This window comes from Dendrobates tinctorius, unplaced genomic scaffold (genome assembly GCF_039654945.1).
Source record: "Dendrobates tinctorius isolate UK_male_01 unplaced genomic scaffold, ASM3965494v1 ptg000192l, whole genome shotgun sequence".
Lineage (NCBI taxonomy): Eukaryota > Metazoa > Chordata > Amphibia > Anura > Dendrobatidae > Dendrobates > Dendrobates tinctorius.
Window position 1 is genome coordinate 8,989,141 of NW_027361859.1, and position 17,532 is coordinate 9,006,672.

General features: G+C 48.5%; 1 protein-coding gene across 1 annotated transcript in view; it reads left to right on the forward strand.

The window, feature by feature from the left end:
* Positions 1–17,532, forward strand: part of LOC141055876 (uncharacterized) — a 149,376-nt gene that overhangs the window by 34,538 nt on the left and 97,306 nt on the right. The window contains 1 exon segment of the mRNA XM_073552591.1: positions 8,623–8,625. Within this exon segment, the coding sequence (XP_073408692.1) occupies positions 8,623–8,625 (3 nt within the window).

Genomic DNA, 17,532 nt, shown 5'->3' on the forward strand with positions numbered 1-17,532 from the left:
AAACACACTAAATATTATGTTAGAATGGAGTATACTCCATCACAATATTTTAAGAAATAAAGTGATTTAACAGGGATGGCCATCGTGAAGAAGATCTTTAATAAAAAGGAAACTTTTTTGTGCATCAAACGATATTGGACAACTGTAGACCTGGAAGGAGGAAACAGAGGAGGACAGGAGCCATGGCGGTAAGTACCCTGGTGACTCTGCCGGAGAAGAGGGGCTCTTCTCATTTCCCGAAAATATTGGTGGCCGACTTGACGCAAAGACATCGCAGATTTCATCTCTGCCTGTCCCTCGTGTGCCCAAAACAAGACTCCCAAGCAGCTTTCAGCCGGTTGGTTGCTTCACTTGCCCATGGCATCTGCCCCTTGGCAGCATATTGCTATGGATTTCATCATTAATCTGCCAGCATCGGTCGAGAGTACAGTCCTCTGGGTGCTTGTGGGTCTCTTCTCCAAGATGGCCCACTACACTCCGCTGCCCAGGCTTCAGTCTGCGCCAGTGCTGGCTAAGGAATTTATTCTACCTATTTTCCGTCTCCATGGTCTACCGCTCCACATTGTCTCATGTTATGAGCTCATTTTCTCCTTCACCTTTGATGTCCGATGAACTCCCTCTGCTGGTGAAAGGAGGTAGTGAAACTGATTTGGATGGGAAAAACCTGTCATCTGAACAGGTGGAGTGTGATTGGACATCCGGAATCTCTGAGTGGATATAAGGCCGCCGACACCCTGTAGAGTTGCTGGTGATCCTCTCTGCTCTGGGCTCTGGCCTCCAGTTTAGTCCTGTCTACTAAAGCTAAGTTTTTGCTCTGCTATTTTTCCATGAGATTTTGTCTGGTTTACTTAGTGTTTGTGCTCAGCCAGCCCTGGTTGGGACTGGCTGAACTCCATTTTTGTCTCTGATCAGTTGATCTCTTTGCTCTGTTTTCAGAATATACCTGAGTGCTGATATAGTGATTTTGAAGTCTAGTGACTTCAGGGCCTTTTCTATCAGACGTGATGGACATTATTTTTGGCAGGGTTTTTGTGTGATTGCAGACAGTTGCTTTTCTTTCCTGTCCTATCTAGTTAGTGTGGGCCCCATCGTTTGCTCAGCCTGTCTTTCTGTCTGTGTTTGTGTTTTCATCTGTTTTCACCGTCAATGCATGTTGGGGGCTGTCTATTGCTTTGGGTCTGCTCTGGGGCAGTTTAGATTTCCCCTTTCTTTCTTTAGGTTTATTTAGTTCTCCGGCTGTGATCGAGGTGTCTAGGACCACCGTAGGAACACCCCACGACTACTGTTAGTTGTTGTGAATAGGATCAGGGGTCTGCAATCCACTAGCTACAACCTCTCCGGTTTTCTGGACTTGTATTTTTGTTTTTTCCTCCTCCGGTGACTCATTCATAACAGTCTCAGATAGAGGCATCCAGTTTACGTCTCGTTTCTGGAGGGTTACCTGTAAGCTACTGAATGTTAGGTTGGATTTCTCATTGTCCTACCATCCACAGTCCAATGGCCAGGTGGAATGGGTCAATCAGATCCTGACTAATTTCCATACGGAACTTTGTCAATGATGTGAGTGAATCTTCTGCCAAATCTCCGTTTTTTTTGTGGTATACAGTCAACACCCCAAAATTTTGTCTCCTATGTCTACCACCTGCAATATTCCTGCTGTAGATTCCCTAGTCAAGAATTTTTCAGAGATCTGAAAGTACACCAAGTCATCCTTATTAAAATCATCTGAGCGGATGAAAATACATTCGGACAAGAGACATCTGTATTTGCCTCTGTTTCATACTGTAGATAAAGTCTGACTGTCAGCTAAGTATGTCCGTCTCAAGGTGCCCTCCTATAAGTTGGGTCGTCACTACAAACTGAAACTCCCGGCCCCCTTATGAATCCCCAATTCCTTACATGTGTCTCTTTTCAAAACTTGTCATCCTCAATTCTTTCTTCAAAGATCAGGCTGGTACCACTCCTGTTCCAGTCAGCACTGAAGATATTTTGGAGGTAGAGAACATTCTGGCCACCAAGAGGGTAAGAGGAAAGTCCTTTTTTCTTGTGGATTGGAAGGGGTTCGGGCCTGAGGAGTGGTCCTGGGAGCCCAGGAAAAACATCTATGCTCCTCTCCTGGAGAGATTTCTTGCAAGGCTGAAAAACAGGGAGCATAAAGGGTGGTACTGTAGCGGTGGCGTCTCTGCCTACTGCCCCTCTCCTTCAGTATAGATGATTAGGTACTCTCCGCCACTGCCCCTGTCTTGCTCTATCTCCTCCTTCTGGGCCTGTAGATGCTTGCTTTGCGCGCACCGTGTGCAGGTTCCCAGGTACTATGCTTAGGGTGCGCACACACTTCCCCTCTCTTAAAGGGGCCGCGTGCATCCTCCTAAAATGTCCCCAGCCAGTTGCCCCGTGGAGGTGCCCGTGCAACATTGTAAGTTTGTTTTCTAAAACACTCTCTTTATTTCTCAAGTCCCAGTGCTCATGTCCATATATAATTGTCCGTCTATCAGCCATGCCATCGCTCTTTTATTCATCAGCCGATTTAAGTCTGCACCTGTCAGTTCTCTTCTATTCATCAGACGGTCCAAGTCCACACCTGCCAGTGCTCTTCTATTCATCAGCCGATCCAGTCCACACCTGTCAGTGCTCATCTCTATGTCAGTCCAGTCTGTCTTCATGATTCCCATGTTCCTTCAATGCCTGCCTGCATCTACCGTTCCTTCTTTTGGGCCGTCCCAGATAACTGTCTCTGGGGGGAAAGCTGCCATCTTCCCACATGCACACACATGTATAAACATACACACAAATGTACAGACAGACACACAGGGCCGGCTCCAGGTTTTCATGAGCCCTGGGTGAAAGAATCTCAGTGGGCTCCTTTAACACACAACACAATTCATGAGTCACAGATACGGCAGAGAAATATAGATATATCACAATGCCAAAGATCTAACTTACTGTACTGTACTCGCCACGGCCACTGGTGAGAACAGGGCGGCTGCAGGTGGCGGGGAGCAGGCCGCAGCCGCAGGTTGGAATGAGACGGCAGCGGCCGTGGGTGACCGCGGGTAGGCTGCAGCCGCGGGCTGAAGGGAGGCGGCAGCGGCCGTGGGTCGAACTGGGGCCGCAGTGGCCGAGGGCTGGAGCGGGGCAGCAAGTCCCGGATAATCGCCTCGGTACCGTCCTTCTGGAGTCCTCGGTGAGCGTCCTCCCTGGCACTGGTGAGTCGCCCTCGCTTTCAGCCACTGCCACCGTCTCCAGCTGTCTCTGTGTCAGTCTGCTGACTCATCGTCCCGGGAATTCCCCGCCTCCTTTATACTGGTCTCTCCCCCAGCCCATCTGTCTGTCACAATGGTCCGTCCCCGAATTCTGCTCCCCAGGGACAGTTTCCCCTGGAACCCGGATGACGGCTCCCTTGGTTCTGGCCCGGAAACTCGATGGGGGCCGTTCCTCCCACACACACAGACACCAGCAAACAGACACGCACATATTCTCTGCACACACACTCTTCCTCCTGATATCATTTCCTTCTCTGCAGCATTTTTGGATGCAAATCTGCAGCAAATCCTCAAACCTTTTTACACCTGAGGTTTTGCTGCGGATTTGACTGACTCAATGGAAGTCAATGGGTGCAGAAATGCTGCAGATCCGCAAAAAGAATTGACATGCTGCAGAAAATAGAATGCTGTGAATAAGGACAGAAATTTCCACAGCATGTGCACAACAATTCAGGAATGTAGTTGATAAACATTGCTTTAATAATCCAGTGCAGATTTATAGCATTTCCGCTCGGAAAAAATGCTGCGTAAACGCACCAAATCACAACGTGTGCACATAGCCATAACATTTTGACCCTACCGGGTCTTTGTCAAACCTCACTGTAAAACAAACACATAGAAAATTTTACACATAGGAAATTAATGTGCTGTACATTTATACACGTGAAAATAAAAACAGACATAGTAATCTGTTTGTAATAACTGGCCCTTTGTACGATATGGAATAACGAATAAGTATAATGCATTATAACAGCAAGTTAACCTTTCAGAGATTACTTTGGCAATGTGTGGGTTAACAGAGATATAGAGGCATGGAAGATTTGGGACCCGAGATTTAGAGATAGGGGTATAAATAGCGCCCATATGTAAAAGTGAATGCTGTGAACATGCTGGAGAGGTAGGTTGAGACTACTGACCTTAGGAGTAGAGGAAGTTTATATAAAGTGGATCAAAGCAAATAGAGAGGAATCCCCCCTGGAGCTGTGGGAAAAGATATATAGCATAAGTACTTTAAAGCTAATCCAGCAGGGGAATGGGGATCAAAAGGCTTCTTACTGACGTCTTCCATGAGTGTGTGTGGATCGCCCTCGCACCCAGGGTAGCGGGGTACTCGGAGCTGGGCTTGTTGGTTTCAACGGGAGATGTCCGCGGCCCTGGGCGTCCATTGTAAAAGAGAGGATGTTTGAACATGTGGATGATGATTAAAGTTTGAGTGAATGATTCGTGATGCCACCTGTGGTGTTCGGCAATGAAGATGTTAAGCCGACGCTGCAGACAGATCCTCTGGGACAGATGGTGTGGTGCAGCAATGATGTTGTGGCCCTCCACAGGTAGGGCAGTAGTCCCAGGGCAGTGTATGTGAGCAGATAGGGAGAAGATGTAGATGGTGCAGTGTCAGGCACAGTGATGTAGCAGTGCTGAGTGTGTTGGCACAGGAATAAGTGGAGGACACCAGGGCATGTAGTTCCAAAGCTTTACTCACAGTCTGTTGTGCGTACAGGTGCCCGCATCCGTGCCGTCTCCTCCAGGTCAGGAGCTCAGCTAACTTTCGGGCAAGATGAAGTACTCCGTTCCAACACTCCGTCAACATGTGCCTTTCCTGAACGTCTCCCTCCTTAGCGCTCGTAGTGAAGTACTCACAGTACTGAGTTACACTGGAGTTCGTCCTTTCTGATGTTCTTAGAACTCTACTTGTACGGCAGACAGCTGTAGCCTGCTTTGGGGACTCCTTGCTACTAAGTCCCAGCTCAGTCACGTTGCAGTTGTGCTCCCAAGTCTTGTGTGGGAATAAAGTGGTGAAATCTTCTATTCCTCCGGTGTCTGCTGCAGGACCATTAGTATCCATACAACCTCGGGGACCGGACCCCGGACATGCGCTTAGGACTTGAGGAAGGGCTCTGCTCTAACCTTAGTCCTTAGTCCTCTTCTCCTTACGTTCCGTTCTAATCTTTCTTTCTTATGGAGAATTAGGCTTCCTGAATATAACTCTTTCCTGTGCCAGCAGACCTAGGTCACTGAGGTCTGTTGCAGCACTTCCTTCCATCCATCCCACTCAGGGGATCTTCTGTCTCACTCCTCTGTCAGTCTGACCATAACTTCCCACTCTTTTGGTGCAGACTAAGTTCCACCCACCTCCCAGCACTCTTTGTGTTCCAAGCAGGGAGCCACCAAAGGTGCTTTGCTACACTACTATGTTGTGTGGGATGCAGGTGTTGGAGTGTGGTCAGGTGTCTCCACCTTACCTGGATGGTGGGGTACCACACATCAGGAGGAGGTGCAGTACCTCTGTGGCAACTGAACCCTCAGGGGCACCACATGTGCAGTATACGGCGTGCCACCACCATCTGTGGTGATGTACCTGAGCATTGGTGGCAGTGTTATTTAAATATCTGTTAAGTTATTGTATATGAACACTGGAAGTGGAAGGGAAGGATGGGCGGGGAGCCTGCGCGATGTAGTAAGGGGAGTATGTAGTATGTTGGATCTCCTCACACCTAACAGACAGGAAATTCAGTGTCTCCCACTCACACACCACCTCCTCATCTCTCCCCAAGGTTCAATTGTAGGACCGGGCACCATGCTGAGGGTGCACGCTCCCTCCCTCCTAAAGGGGCCGCCTGCATGAACCTAAGGTATTCCTAGCATATAGCTGGGTGACACCTTCTATTTAAGGCTAAGTTCACACTTGTGTATGGCAGGTCTGTGTAAGGCTGCGTAAGTCCTCCCTTAAGCTCCACCTACTTGAGCATGCATCCTGCGTTTTGACGTGCCTGCCGACCGCACGGTAACGCAACATGTTGCATTTCTGTGCGTTCGGCGGACAGGTCAAAAGGCCGCATGTGGACGCATCAGCATACAACGCATGTCCCTGCATACCCTATGTTAAAGATAGATATGCAGGACAACGCAGAATGCATGCGGAAGTAGATGGAGCATAGGCGGAGCTTAAGGGAGGACATACGCAGCCCTGCCATACGCAAGTGTGAACTTAGCCTAAGACTTCTCCTCCAATATGCAGGTGCCTGAGCTACTTTGTTAGTTTGCCTTGCATGCTTGCTAGTTGTCAGGTTCCCCAGGTCCACCCATCTGCTTGTCTACCCTGTATCCATCTGTTCTCACCTGTCTGTGCCCATCTGCTTGTGCCTGTCTGTGCTCTTCTGTCCATCAGTCAGTCCAGATTTCACCTGCCAGATCGCATCTGTCTAACATCCATTCCAGCCCGCACCGGCCAGTGCTCTTCTGTTCCTCAGCTGGTCCTATCTGCACCCGTGGTTTCAGAGTCCCTACATTGCCTGCATGCATTGTTCATCCCTTCTTCGGGCCATAGAAGCATGCCCACTGTAGGGGGGTCAGCTGCCACCTTTGGTAGGTCAGCCATGGAGTACCACCTGTTGCCACCTCTTTGTCCCTCCTTGGGTCCCAGTTTTTGCCTACTGCTGTTCTGTCCCCACATGAGGCGAATGGAGGTGTAGTTGATTGGGGCTGGGAGAGATTCCTACCTTCCGTTTCCTCAATGCAGAGCAGACAGGACCATTGTTGCTGTTTTGCTGTTCATGTGTCCGGAGAGATGATACACACTAGATATTGTGAAGTCCAGACTTGTTTATTTGGAGATCTGGACATACAGCACACGATTGGCAATGCAGTAGGTTCTCCAGACGTGCAGATGTAACGACCAAAGTGATACAGCAATGTGTGTGAAGCAAGGTGTGCAGCAAATTGGTAGCAAGTTGGAGCAAGGTGAGTAAATTGGAGCAAGGTGGTCAAAAAACTGATGCCTTTCACAGCTCGGTACAGGCGCGTCTCTCCCGGGTGAAAATGAAACTGAGAATGGCCGAAAGCAGGAAGAGAAGGAGTGACCTGACCCGAAAGTGGAAGGCATGTACTACAATTAATTAGCTGCAGGCTGCTATACAGAAAAAGGACAGCAGATGGCAGCAGACCAAATGCAAAACTGAACACAAAGAATGGTAACATAACACAATCTATATAAAGCATATAATCATAACTTTAGATGGAACAGCACACTCCCCGTCTGAAATTCCGAAAGGGCTTTCACTATATTAATGTATTTTTTTTGGTTTAAGTAAAGTTCAATAACCTAGAAAGGAAACACAAATATGTATGCAATGCAATAACAACTTCAAAACGAGGTAGATGACAGTTCCTGAGACAATCCAATGAAAACCCATCTTCGGATCGGAGAAGCCGCACTAGGCCAAACTGTCTCTGAACCAACGGTAATCCAATGGACGAAGTACTAGGGCAGTGTCCTGTTCATGGTTCATCCTACCAGAATGTCCTCAATTGGTAGTATCAATACGAGCTCGTGGATTGGCCTCTCAAATGTCTTTGGCTCGCCTTTCCTAAGGACGTTCAGCTCCACCTTCCGGACCTTACCATCTTGACTAGGGAAGGTCTTTGTGACGATTCCCATAGGCCAGTCGATTCTTTGGGCTTGCTGTTCTTTCATTAACACCACGTCTCCTTCTTTCAAGTTCGGTTTACTCTGTCGCCATTTCCTTCTTCCTTGGAGGATCACGAGATACTCCTTTCTCCATCGGTTCCAGAAGTAGTCAGCGAGGTGCTGCACACGTTTCCACTGTTTCTAGTAGGTGTTTGCATGAGTAAACTCTCTGCTTACTGTTAGCGGGTTCCCGGTCTTTTGGGTGAGAAGAGTTGCTGGCGTAAGAATGGTCGGCATTTTGGGATCCATTGACACTGGGACAACTGGTCTTGAGTTGATTATGGCAGAAACTTCGGCCAGAAGAGTAACCAAGGTCTCATGCGTAAGCCTCGAAGAGTTTACATCCATAAACATAGAATTCAGGCTGTTGCGCGAGATCCCGATCATCCTTTCCCAGGAACCTCCCATGTGAGAACTATGCGGAGGATTGAAGACCCAGGTGCAACCTCTTTCTGCCAGCTGATCCTGAATTGGCTTGATGTCAATATCCAGCTCTTGACATGCACCAATGAAGTTGCTTCCGCGGTCAGACCTCAACTGTTTCACTGGTCCTCTGATCGCTAGAAACTGCCGGATAGCGTTGATCAGGCTGGATGTGTCCATAGACTCTTATTACTTCTATGTGGACAGCACGGACACTCATGCAAGTGAATAGTATGGCCCAACGTTTGCTGTTGGCGTGGCCACCTCGAGTTCTGCGTGCAGATACCATCCATGGCCCAAAGACATCTAGGCCAACGTAGGTGAAAGGCAGTTCGGCACTCAGTCTGTCAGAGGGCAGGTTGGCCATTTGTTGATGTACCTGTTTTCCTCTGGTTTTCCGACATTGCACACAGCGATGTAGTGATCCTGCTACACGTCTTTTCATACCTATGATTCAAAGCCCTGCAGACCGTAACTTGCCTTCTGTGATGTGCCTGCCTTGGTGCTCGGTTTTTTCATGAAAGTGCCTGATCAGTAGATCAGTGATATGATGTTTACTGGGAATGATGCAAGGATGTTGCTCTGAAGCCACAATCTTGGCTTGATTTAAACTACCACTGACTCTCAGCAAACCGAAGCTGTCCATTACTGGATTCAAATGGGCAATGGGGCTTTTCAGAGGGATCTGCTGTTTGTGGTGTAGGCATTCCCATTCAGTACTGAATAAGTTCTGCTGTACGTAACATATTATAAGGGACTCACAGTGAGAAATGCCTCGGCAGAGAGTGGTTTATGACAGACGTGCCAACCGCGACAGTCCTTGTCCAATGTGCACTAACCTTGCTATAGTCTTGACAAGTTTCATCCAATTGGAGAAGCGTTCGAAGCGAGGCTGGAGGTTGGTTTAGTGTTCATCGCCAGAGCACTGACCTTGGAGCGGACCTCTGGATCGCCATCCAGATCCTGGATGCTGAAGACTTCCTGGACACGTTCACTTCCCTTCTGTTCCAACAGAAACTTAGGACCTGAAAGCCAAGAAAAGTTAGCAAAGGACCTTATAGACATAGGTCTAGTGGCATGGTCAGCTGGATTAAGTTCAGATGGGATATAGTGCCATTGTTCAGGCTTGGAAGACCTCCTTACTCTCGATGTGGTTACTGACGTACACGTAGAAGCGCCTTGTTTGGTGGTAGATGTAACCTAAGACAACCTTACTGTCACTGTAGTATTGTACGTCGTCTATGTTGGTGTCCAGCTCGTTCTGTATAAAGTCTGCGAGTTCTACAGCAAGCACGGTTGCACAGAGTTCAAGCCTGGGAATAGAGTGATCAGGCTTGGGAGCCAATTTAGCCTTGCCGAAGACGAACCCAATGTAATCTTGATTGTCAGGTCCCGTCACCTTCAGATAGGCAACTGCTGCAATGGCCTCCGTGGATACATCCAAGAACACATGGAGTTCCTCCCTAGTGCTAGCAGCAAGTGAGGTTCTGGCGTAGCATCTCGGTATGTGGCTCTCATCCAAGGCACACAAAGACTGCTTCCAGGTTTCCCATTTTGGTTCCTTATCAGGAGGGAGTGGGGCATCCCAGTCCTTGAAGGTTTCGGAAAGCTGTCTCAGAAGGGATTTACCTTGTATGCTAATTGGTGCTACGAACCCCAGTGGGTCGTACAAGCTATTCACCACTGACAGGACACCACGTTTAGTGAATGGTTTGTCTGCACAGTTGATTTGGAAACTGAAGGTGTCGACTGACAGGTTCCACCTCAAGCCTAAGCTTCTCTGCACAGGCGGACAGTTTGGTCCCAGGTCTATGTCCTTGAATCCTGGTGCATGGTCACTTGAATCAAAGGCTCTCATGACAGCCTGGCTGTTTGAAGCAATTTTGTGCAATCTAAGCTTAGATTGGTACAGCATACCTTGGGTCCTCTTGAGTAGATCGATAGCCGCTTCTTCTGTGGGTAGAGATTTTAGTCCATCATCTACATAGAAGTCTTTCTCTACAAAGTCTCTGGCATCTGTTCCATATTCGTTCTCTCCTTCTTGAGCGGTTCTCCGCAGGCCATAGGTTGCCACTGCGGGGGAAGGGCTGTTCCCGAATACGTGCACCCTCATGCGATACTCCACCATCTCCTTGCTGGGGTCATTGTCTTTGTACCACAGAAAACTGAGGAAATTCCTATGGTCCTCTCTGACTATGAAACAGTGGAACATCTGTTCAATGTTGGCGGTGATGGCAATGGGCTCTTTCCGGAACCTCATCAACACTCCTACTAGATTGTTTGTAAGATTAGGACCCGTGAGGAGGACATCGTTGAGAGATTCACCTTGATGTTTGGTACTTAAATCAAAGACAACTCTAATTTGCTTAGGTTTCCGTGGGTGATATACTCCGAATGAGGGTAGGTATCAGCACTCCTCGTTTTCCTTTAAGGGAGGCGCTGGCTCCGCATGGTTATTCCTGAATATCTTGCTCATAAAGGTGACAATGTGTTCTTTCATCTCCGTTTTGTTGCTAAGGGTGTGCTGGAGAGAGTTGAATCTGGACAAGGCTTGTTCACGATTATTCGGGAGTCTTACCCTAGTAGCTCGGAAGGGTTGGGGAAAAACCCAGTGATTGGTCTCGTCCTTAAGGAACTCATTGTCCATTATTCTGACAAATTCCTTGTCTTCCATTGACGGGGCTACCTTGTTGTCATCCTTAGTTGTTTGAAACACCGATCTTCCTAAGTCGTCTGCATAGGGGGAAGGAGTGACATGAGGCAGCTGTACAGGATCTGGAGGCTTCTCTTTCACCTCATAGTGATGAGGGCATGGTTTGCAGAAAGTAGCTCGTCCGTCTTTGCGTACATAGGCCTTAAAGGAATCGACTCTTGTTCGGTCCAAGCACACATTTCCTATGATTACCCACCCCAAGTCGAGTCTCTGTGCATAGGGGGCATAGTCAGGACCATTGCAATGTTGCCGGACCTTATGTATCCTTAAATTGTCTCTGCCGAGCAGAAGTAGGATTTCAGCATCTGAGTCCATAGTTGGGATAACACTGACACTAGGTGCCTTTGGTGTGGTTGGTGGAACGCAGCTTCCGGGGTAGGGATCTCATCCCTTTGGTCGGGTATTTGATCGCATTCGATTAGCATAGGTAAGGGTATTTCTACGCCTCCGTTGACAGGAGAAGCAATGAAACCTTGCGCCCTCCTGTCGCTAGTCTCTATGCGACCTGAGCAAGTGTTCAGAGTATAGGGCGTTGCTGGTCCCTTGATTCCAAAGGCTTCAAAGAAGTTAGGTCCAGCTAGGGATCGATTGCTCTGATCGTCAATGATGGCATACATTTTTACTGACTTCTCTGGTTGCCCTTCTGGATAAACTCTGATTAGACATATCCTGGCACAGCATTTATCACTTTGGCTCTCCCCACATACCTCTGAGCATGAGCAGGAGACAGCCGTGGTAGACTTGGCGTTATTCTATGGCTCCCCGCCATGGCTTGTAGCCGGACTAGAGGTAACTGTGACTGCTGGATCGCTGGTGGCTGAGATTGGATGCAAAGCTGATGGGTGTTTGTCACTATGACACTCTTCACACTTAATGGCAGATTTGCAGTCCTTGGCCATGTGTTCTAATGAGGCACAGCACTTGAAACATATCCCAAGTTCGCTGAGGATTTTCTTGCGCTCCTGCATGGTTTTGGACCTGAAGCCTCTACATTTGTTCAATGAGTGTGGTTTTTTGTGAATGGGACACTCACGATTGAAAGACTTATCTCTCGACGGAATATTGTACTGTTTATCGGCAGTTACTGCAGGTGGTGGCAGGTTAGTCTTTCTGAAACTTACACTATTTCTCAAGTCCTTGCGTCTATGTGAGACGCTTTCATACCTTGATGACGGTGTTGCTGGAGCTGTAGTGTTAGACTCCAGGAAGTCTAGGCTAGGGTCGTTCCTCATTTGGGCCTGTTCGTCGACAAACTTGCAGAACTGATTGAACGGAGGAAAGGTGACATCATGTGACCTTTTGTACCTGGAAACGCATACTGCCCACTTCTCTTCTAGACTATGTGGCAGCTTTGAGACGATTGGGTTCACCCCATGGGCGGTGTCCAGGTACCACAATCCAGACAGACGAGGGTCTCTTTTTGCGAGTTCCAGCTCCATAAGCAGATCGCTTAAGTCCAGAAGCTTGTGGGCTTCCTTAAGGTTGATCCTTGGAACCTTCTGCAGTCTTGAATAGGGACTTTTTTATGGCTTCAGCGCTGCCATAAGTTCTTTCGAGTCTCAGCCAGGCAGCAGCGTGACCTGCTTCGGCTTGCCCCATGTAGACGGTCCGAAGACTCTTGATACAGTTTGTGGAGTCAGGACCCAACCATATTACCATGAGGTCGAGCTCCTGTTCTGCGGATAGGTTGAGGTCAGTAATGGTGGCCTTGAAGGTTGCTTTCCAGGCTCTGTAGTTCTCTGCACAGTCATCAAACTTTGAGAGGCTAGTGCTTAGATCTTTGCTCACCATAAACCTGGCAAACTCGGACATGTCCGATCCTTCACTCCTTGTTACCGTGTTAGCCTGTGTTGCCTCTCGGGCATATAAGCTGTGTGGCGTGGAAGGGTGAATTGTTACCGGGTATAATGATGTTGCTGCAGGGTTGGAGCTGTGGTTTAACCTCTGGAGATTTTGATGACTGCGGCTTGAACTGTGGAGATGGACTGGAATGCATCTTGTGATCGTCTTGTGATGATTGCTGCTCCTGAGGGGACACATTATGGCGTTGGTCTTGGGTCTCTGCAGATGCTGTGGGTAACACTGGCACCGTAAGTTGAGCTGACTTGGACGTTTCCACATTGTTGGGTTGAACATCGCTGGAGAAGATGTGTGCTGCAGATATCTGTTTCTGCACATAATCATTGGTACGAACGGCTGGGTCCTCTTCTTCCAATGGTGGTAGGCAAATTGGGTCGAGGTTTTGATTCAATGCTTGCTCGAGTATTTTTACTTCGGCTAGCGCAATTTCTTCCTCCATTTGTGTTTGAAGAATCTTTGCTTGAGCCTCTGCTTCTGCTTTCTTTTCTGTAAAGAAACATCTTAGTTTAGATCACTCTGCAATTCCTTGAGCAGGATGATTTGTATGACCGAGAAGAGTGTCTGGATGAGCCTGACCTGTGGGATCTTGATTCTTGCAGATAAGCGATATAGAGCTCCGCTTTATCTTTGGTGTCTTGCACGGCGGCGTCCCTTTCTCTTTCTGTGGAATCTACTTTGCTTAACTTTGATGAGGCTTTATCAATATTAGAGTCTTTTAGGAAGGCAACGTACCTTGCGGATAGTCTCTTGTATCTTCCGTGGGCCGTGTCTAGCCGTTTTATAGTGTCCTGTAGACTCGCTGCATCATTTTTGTGGCGTTGGATGCTTGATATGAGGGAGGTGACTCGTTCCCATAGGTCGTCCAGGTTGTCATTGAACTCATCCTTTGTTCTGTGATAGTTTTCGACAGCCTTTATGGTTGGATTGACAGAGCGTCTTGGTCGTGAGTCTTGGTCTGTTTCTGAAGTTGGCTCTGTTTCTGAAGTTGGCTCTGTTTCCCCCTCTTCATAATGGACAGTATCGGGTAGTATTTGCTCTGTTCCAGCAGTGGGAGACTGTGCAGGGTCTTTTTCGGCCATTTTGATTTAAGGTGCACTGTCTCTTTAAGAAACTGAACTTTTGAATTGGGGGCTGGAAATCGCAGTGCAGCTTAGTTAAGACGTCCTGGTAAGATTCCCAATGTGTTTTTAGAGAATTGTGGTTGTTTTGCAGTCCGACAATCAGCAGCGATGTTGTATAATATTCAGGGAGTCTCTATGCACAGTGTGGTCTGGGGTGACGCTGCAGAGTTTCTTAGCAGAGCAGGGCTGCAGTATGTGAGCAGGCAGACGGGTTAGGATTTTTTGCCGGGCTTCAAGGCAGTTTTTTGACTGTTCTGTCCCCACATGAGGCGAATGGAGGTGTAGTTGATTGGGGCTGGGAGAGATTCCCACCTTCCGTTTCCTCAATGCAGAGCAGACAGGACCATTGTTGCTGTTTTGCTGTTCATGCGTCCGGAGAGATGATACACACCAAATATTGTGAAGTCCAGACTTGTTTATTTGGAGATCTGGACATACAGCGTATGATTGGCAATGCAGTAGGTTCTCCAGACGTGCAGATGTAACGACCAAAGTGATACAGCAATGTGTGTGAAGCAAGGTGTGCAGCAAATTGGTAGCAAGTTGGAGCAAGGTGAGCAAATTGGAGCAAGGTGGTCAAAAAACTGATGCCTTTCACTGCTCGGTACAGGCGCGTCTCTCCCGGGTGAAAATGAAACTAAGAATGGCTGAAAGCAGGAAGAGAAGGAGTGACCTGACCCGAAAGTGGAAGGCATGTACTAGAATTAATTAGCTGCAGGCTGCTATACAGAAAAAGGACAGCAGTTGGCAGCAGACCAAATGCAAAACTGAACACAAAGAATGGTAACATAACACAATCTATATAAAGCATATAATCATAACTTTAGATGGAACAGCACAGCTGCCACTTGATTTGGTAGGCCACCTAGGTACGCCCCTCCAGGCTTTCAGAGGAATACGGCACAGTGGTTCCACCATGTTGCCTGTTACAGTCTCCATCTGCTGGGTTGGCTTCGGTGGAAGAGATATCCCCGCTATACTAGTTCTGCTGTATTGCAATTTATGCCACCTTATTGGTGTCTGCCACTAATTTTTGTAAATGTGTAGACTTCTGGTTGGCTCTCCTTCATGCGTGTTACCTGTAGCAGTAGGCCTCCGAGACCATCAGGCCTCCAATTCCTTGGATTCAACTACCCGTGTTACCATTCTTACATTTTTCTGACAATGGTAGTCTGCAAAACTGTTATTTGTGCCACCTGAGTGTGGCTTTGCATGAAAGCAGGTAGAGGTGTTGCATGTGTGGCACCCCTGAGGGTTCAGTTGCCACAGAGGTACTGCACTTCAGCTAGAGGTGTGGTACTCCGCTCTCGGGTAAGGAGAGGGGTACTACCCAGAACCCACACACTTACATCCAACACTGTACCTCTCAGGGCCCGGGAGGAGCTAGGTAGAGGGTGTGGGTGGAGAAAGAAAGAGGGACTTGTCATGGAAACAGGAGTGACAGTTGTAGGAGGAGTCAGGAAGGAGAAGGGAGTTGGTGTTGGGGACTGAAGAAGAAAGGAACACATCCCTAGACTAGCACAGTGTGAGAGAAAGGAGGAGAGAAAGAAGGGGTCCTAGGGGCACAGGAAGTAAGGAATCCACCCGTGGCGTCCGAATCCACACCGACCGTAGTCGGGTGGAGGGACCAGGTCGCAGAAGGGGACCGGCCCCAGACTAGTGAAGAAACTGAGGACTCAGGTAGCTAACTGGAGGCTGCGGTATCTGCATGTGCTGCAGACACATCCACACACAATCGCTGAAAAGGCAGCCGTATAGGATCAAGTACATTGCCCGACAGGATCTGAGGCTGTGTGTGAAGGCGCAGGGTAGAAGAGGAGGGAGCCAGCGCAGTGAGATGGCCAGGGAAGGAACATCTGAAGGGGGTTCTGACACAGTGTACCCCAAATTACCTGAGAGCTGGCTGGACCACCAACCCGGAGGACACAGCACCCCGGCTGGGAAATGTAACTGGAAAACTGTGAGTAAAAGTGTGGAAACTGCACTCCACTGTGTCCTCGGATTTATTTACTGTGTCACCTGCCTTGCACCACAACCACCATCATCATCTTTTACACCTATAACTGCCCTGGGGCCTAGCTCTGCCTGTGGGAGAGCTGTAACAACTCTGCTGCATCACCAACAGCCCCAGTGGTCTCTTTTGCAGCGTCAGCTATCACCTTCATTGCCGAACACCAAGGGTGGCGTCACAAATATATTTCCCCAGAAACTATTACCCCATCTTTTATTTACATTGCACGCTCAGGGTCACGGACCGGGTCACTGCTGCCATGACATATCCCCCAAAGGATCTACCGGCCCGATACCGAGTAACCCCGCCCCTAGCGGGCGTCGCATATGTGGTATAAGGGCTCACAGCACAGCAGGCCTACACCGATCCCTCACCCACCTCATCTTACTGTGACGTTCAATTGAAAGCTGTAAATGGTGTCCCAGACTCCGATACCTCATGCCTGGCTGATTTCTGCAATTAGTACTGTGGGTGAATTGAGGCCACTTTCCTGGTGTCTGCCCCTCATTTGATTTGACTTGTTTTGGCAGCATTTGGGGCTGTTATAAGGTGTTGTGCATGTGTTTGTTTTTGCCACCCATTGACCTGAATGGTGTTCGGTTATGTTCAGTGAATATTCGATGAATTAATCGGCGAATATTGCAAATTCAACCATCGTAAACGGAACATTGAAATATTTGCTCATCTCTAATTGATCGCAAAATAATATACCGCCATATAGCAGCCGTCTGGTATCTGGTGATAATTCCCTCATGTGTGGGGTCTATTTGTCTCCAAGCAGAGAAATCACACGTTACATTCCACTCATAACACGGTGTAGAAAAGGCGGCACGGGATAATTGTGCCAGTAGTGAGGGGAAATAATGGCGGGAACGTCACTGACTGAGGAGAAGTCTCCATGTAGCGTCTGCACTCCGGATATCATGTGACCCCTGACTCCTCCCCTCCTGTGACCTCATCACAGGTCCTGTGCGCACAGAGCAGCAATATATGTGGAGTGCGGCTCTGCGGGTGGAGGTAGGTGCTGGAGACTCCCCATTACTGGGTGCGGGGGACATTAACTCCTTCAGCACTGAGACTCTTTTGGGGTCTTTGTTGCCACTTTATAAGAATCATAACGTTTCTGTTCTGTTTCCTGTAATAGATACATACGACCCAACTATGGGAGACAGGAAGGGAGGAAACTGAGTGTTTTCATAGTACAGGGCCCCATTCTGGCCCCACACAGTATAATGTTCCCTCAGTACCATCCTCCCCCCACATAGTATAATGTTCCCCCAGTACCATCCTCCCCCCACACAGTATAATGTTCCCCCAGTACCATCCTCCCCCCACACAGTATAATGTTCCCCCAGTACCATCCTCCCCCCACACAGTATAATGTTCCCCCAGTACCATCCTCCCCCCACACAGTATAATGTTCCCCCAGTACCATCCTCCCCTCACACAGTATAATGTTCCCCCAGTACCATCCTCCCCCCACACAGTATAATGTTCCCCCAGTACCATCCTCCCCCACACAGTATAATGTTCCATCCAGTACCATCCTCCCCCACATAGTATGTTCCCCCAGTAACATCCTCCCCCACATGGTATGCTCCCCCAGTACAATCCTCCCCCACATAGTATAATGTTCCCCCAGTACCATCCTCCCCCCACATACAGCATTATGT